The sequence below is a fragment of the Mesitornis unicolor genome, unplaced genomic scaffold, assembly GCF_000695765.1.
Source record: "Mesitornis unicolor isolate BGI_N332 unplaced genomic scaffold, ASM69576v1 scaffold44434, whole genome shotgun sequence".
NCBI lineage: Eukaryota > Metazoa > Chordata > Aves > Mesitornithiformes > Mesitornithidae > Mesitornis > Mesitornis unicolor.
The window spans coordinates 1-4,976 of record NW_010181573.1 but is presented as its reverse complement, the minus strand read 5'-3'; the positions used below and the strand labels follow the sequence as shown (position 1 = coordinate 4,976).

General features: G+C 38.3%; 1 protein-coding gene across 1 annotated transcript; it reads left to right on the top strand.

Annotated features, from left to right (window-relative positions):
* Window positions 1-278: 278 nt before the first annotated feature.
* Window positions 279-4,547, top strand: LOC104539840 (succinyl-CoA:3-ketoacid coenzyme A transferase 1, mitochondrial-like; the record flags this gene model as incomplete). Its single annotated transcript, XM_010183465.1, has 3 exons — window positions 279-414; window positions 2,578-2,727; window positions 4,441-4,547. Coding segments are annotated over 3 exons (393 nt in total), but the record flags the coding sequence as incomplete, so codon positions are not given.
* Window positions 4,548-4,976: the final 429 nt, after the last annotated feature.

Here is a 4,976-nt window from a genome sequence, read left to right as displayed (position 1 = left end):
TAAGCTGGTACTTGCAGCTGTTACATGTGAAATGTCTTTAAAAGAAAGTTTTGGATGTATTCAGTGATTTGGAAGGGAGCACTGGGCTCGTAAATTTTGATTGTAGCTTTGATGTTTTCCACCTAAAAGCTGGAATTTGGTTTATCTCCTATTTTTTATGTCTAAAGTGGGGGAAAATAACTTTGTTTTATCTTGTTAAGTCATTGAAGTTTATTGAGTGCTTTGAATACAACAAAACTGTTATGAATGCTGAGTATTGTCTGGCTTTTTCTACACAGTGTTGATAATTTTGGACTTGGTCTTCTGCTTCAGACTAAGCAGATAAAACGTATGGTGTCATCGTATGTTGGAGAGAACGCTGAATTTGAACGGCAGTACTTATCTGGAGAGCTTGAGGTTGAGCTCACACCTCAGGTAAGGAGTGTCTCTAGGAGACTGGTGACTTCTTTTTATCTGAAATACTGAGTACAATAATGCTTAAATGCTCTTAGGAAATTATTTTGGAATCCAAATGTCTTTCCTGTGTCCAGATGTGGAATAAAGGCAGGTGGCACTTGCCATTGTAGGCTCATAGGCTGTAGGCTGCAACTGGTCTGTTAAGAACTGACTGGCCATCTTCTGTCAATTACTTTTATGGCTAGTTACATTATATTAAGTTCATATATATATATATACACATAAACACACACATGCATGTTTTATAGTACAGTGTTTGATTTTTGGTAGTTCCTCCCAGACTGCAAAAAACACATGACATGTGCTCACTAATGTGGCGTGCAGGAAGAAAAGCAGGGAGCTGCTGAATTTGGTGCCAGTTCGTGTGCTTTTGGAGTTGTTGTGTATGCAGTGTCTGCCATCTAGTGGGTAGGAATCAAATTAGATTTCAGTTCGTTGTGAGACAACTCTTTCAGGCTTGTTCATTAAAATCTTAACTAAATTAATCTCTGCATATTGTTATGAGCCAATGTTTACTACTTTACTTTTTAGCACCATAGTTTTAATTATTTTAGCACTGCCAGGTAGTCTGAGATCCTACAATCATGAGTATAGGACACATTCAACTTAGATCTAGTTTTGTGAAACAAGTACTGTAACTTCAGAACCTATGGCATGTTAGTGTACGGCATTTCCAAGGGTGACACACAACCTTTGGGTTTTAAGCAGCAGTTGATTTAAGTGTCTGGGAAAAGCAACCATCTTGAGTTGTTATGGAGAAGACAGTCTTGGGCTCCATGTCTTGGAAATGTCTCTCAGAATCCCAGAGATGGGCAGAAAAGCTCCTCTTATAGCCAGTGAGCTGACATGGAAATAACCAAGCACTTGTGGCTTGTCATGTTAAAAAAGTCCCAAATCTCAAAATTTGTTTTTTCCTTCTTCCTACTTAATATTCAGTGCTATCATCTGTAGAAGACCTTGAACTCCTTAGACATGTAATTGGCTTTGTGGACTGCACAAACACGCTTTGTAAATCCAGCATGAAAATACTGGGCCTACAGTGTGCAATGGTAGATAGTAAGGTGAACTAAAGACTTGCTAGGAGATGCAAAGATTTGAAGCATTTGTGTCAAGCTAAAGTAGCATTTTGGAAAATGGTCTTCAAGTTTGGCATGACTTTAGGCAAAATGGGGTAGTGTTGTGTCCTTGTTACGCAGTAAAGGAGAGGTCATGGTGAGATCTTGAAATGCTGAGACTGCTTCAAATGCAGGACTTTGAGTCACTGCATGGTTTGCATCTGCCCCTCGACACAATTTTGTAAACCTAGCAGGAGTCATTGTGTTTCTTGCAGGATAACGGGGGAAAGTGCAGCTTATGTTTTGGAGGCTGTCAAGCTAGGTAATTGATCATGACAGTCTTGTCTTGCTATGAATCCAGAAAAATATATTAGAAAAGGGAAAAAAACCACTAATAAAAAGCAGGCAGGCATGTCTTTGGCCGTAAGTCCATAATTAAGGCTGATGAGGAATTTGGGCTGTTAATATTCATGTTACAGTTGGACACAGAGCAGAGTGCAGATGGGTTGGTGAAATAGAGTAGAAATGCCATAATGTCAGCTTCTTTGTATTCTTTCCATGGGCAACTCAGATCACTGAACTCCCTTTCTTCTTCTGCTATGCGTGACTGTTTCAATTTGGAGTGAGGCATGAAGTTTTTCTTAACATGTTGGAGAATGAAACATAAATATGTAGCTGTTACAAAACTAAAATCTTCTAGCCAGGTTTTGTAGCCAGGATGGGGAAGAGAAAAAGAACTCTCTACTTTTCTCATAGTAATGGATTGGGAAACAAGCTGAAGGAGATGAGGCACAGTGAAGTGCTGGGGGGTTTGGGAGCTGACAGGGAGTTATGTGATGGTGTGGTCTTGAGCAATTTATTGCCATATGTGGCATTTCTTGCCATATCTGGTATGAATCACACAAAGAAGAGCTAAAATGTGATAAAGACCTAGATGGGTTGATCTGCTGAATGCCAAAACAGAAGTTCCAAATGACAGGATATAAAAATAAGTTAATCCAAGCCATTTATCAGAGTTTGATTCATTTTTCTCAAATGACTGATTCTTAAACATGCTTTCCCATAGGGTACGCTCGCTGAACGTATTAGAGCAGGAGGAGCAGGAATCCCAGCATTTTACACGAGCACTGGCTATGGGACGCTAGTGCAGGAAGGGGGTGCACCTATCAAATACAACACAGATGGCACCATTGCCATTGCCAGCCAGCCAAGAGAGGTAAGACATCAATTTGTTATTAGGAAGTCTTCTGCTCTGAAAACTGAATTTCTTACATATTTCCAAGATAAACAGTAGTTTAAGCATGTCCTAGCCAAATTTAACCATAGTATATTTGATTTACAGGATGTCTGTGATACCAAACACATTAGTTTTTCTCCCACTGCTTGCTTCTGTCCTCTGTGATGGGTTAGAAAGTTTTTACAGCTTTAGGGAGACTTAGTATCAAGAACTGATCTGGGTGAAAACCTGTATTACTGAGTTACTCTTCACTTAGTTCTCTGACCAGGTTTGCTGTGTAATCAAATAAAATATCACTGCTAGACAGTGCACGGTAAGATTAAGAACAACCTCCTGCTAGTGGGGCAGATGCTCCTTAAATACTGTGGTATGGAGAAAGCAGCCCTGCAGCTGTATGTGAAGCTTTTGCATTAGAAGAGATGGGATGTTTTCCTGTTCAACAGGGAAGAGCTCTGTTGACGCAAACTTTCATGAAACACATTTAAAAACAGTTGAAATGCAATTGAGTCTGAGTATTTGAAATTGCAAAGAAAGGAGAGTATAGCTTCCAAGTGAAAAACAAGGGCTTCATATTGAAATTTGATGTAGAATTTGATGAAGGGAGATATTTCTCAGTGCCATAACTGTACTTGAAGAAATGGATGAGGCTAATGCTGTATGTTCCAATTACACTGCTGCAAGTGGCATTAAATTTGACCTCATGAGCGTCTGTGGGATAGAGGTAATTTTTTTCCCCATCATGGCTTTCTAGTATTTTATACATGGCTATTTTCAGTATCTAATCATTAACCTAGTCTTTTTTTTCCGTTAATTCTCTGAATATGTCATTATGATGTTTTACCATTTGAAGAATGTTTTGTTTATTGAATAGCTTATAATTTTGGTAACAATTTTCTTCTACTTTTGTGGAAAAGTCTCTCTTACTCAGTCTTTTAGGGGGCTAATAGTGTGACTAACTTGATTTGATCAATTCCATTCTCCAAATCCATTTTGAATGCAAGTGTCATTTTATAAAAGCTTGGTTCTCCTTTTACAGGACTGAAAAACTGACTTCTGCTATACTTTTGTTGTACTTCCTACCCTTCTCAGAAGTTTTAAATAGCTCTCAAGTAGTATTTGTGTATACTCTAACCTTCTATAATTTTTAAGAGAAATGCTGTTTCATGTTTCTATACAGGATTAAAATACTAGCTGTTTGTCAGTTACATCTTTTGGCTTCAGGCACAATATCATTATTGTATCATCAGTATTGATATAAATGCAGAGAAAACCTAAGGAAACTCAGCCTGTCAGATGATGTGTTTTGAGTACTCTGTCTCAAATTTGCAGTTTCTGGTGGTGGGCAGTGATTATGAACTTTTTCAGCAGTTCTGCTTTAGCACTTCAATTTTTGGTTGGCTGGTAGATGTGCAAGAAAAAGCATGTCTAATTCCAGTAGATGGAGCAGCAGGAACATGGATCTGATTCTCGTTCTGTTTCACTAAACAGAGACACTATGATAGAACTGGAGTTTTCAGCCTTTTCGTGCTTCTGTTATTATACAGTTGAGCTGCAGTTTTTCAGATTAAATGTTATTGAATACAAAAAGAAGCCTCAATATAATAGTCTTTAAAATTAACCCCACAAAATAAATACTACATGGGAGATCTGTTTGAAGAAACCAGCATCTCAATAGTGTACTTTTCTCTGTAGGTGCGAGAGTTTGATGGCCGTCACTTTATTCTGGAGAAGTCAATTACAGGAGATTTTGCTCTTGTGAAGGCATGGAAGGCCGATCGTGCAGGAAACATCATTTTCAGGTATGACTTGTTTACCAGTGGGAAAAGATTCTTTAATGGTTTAGATAATGAAAGAAAAGGAGAATCCTGTCTCCTGTGTGATGGCAAAATAATGTTTTACTGATTTCACTTCTTTCATATTGTCTGTCCCTACTGTCAAATTACACTGCTATAAAAACCAAAATATAATTGCTTTTTCTAATGACTTCTGAGAATTCAAACATAGCTGTGAAATAAAACATTGGTATTTAAAAGGAGACATAGCAGACCAAAGTCATCATGATGACTGCGGAGAAATGTAGTGACATTCTGTCCATTTCAGTTTTCATTAGTTTGAGTCCTTTTCCTTGCAGAATTGGAGGCTGACCCAAGAAATGCAGGTCCATGTATGTCAGCAGAGAAGGGAGCTGAGTCGGTCTCCTGGCCAGTCAGTGACAGGAAAACTATTCT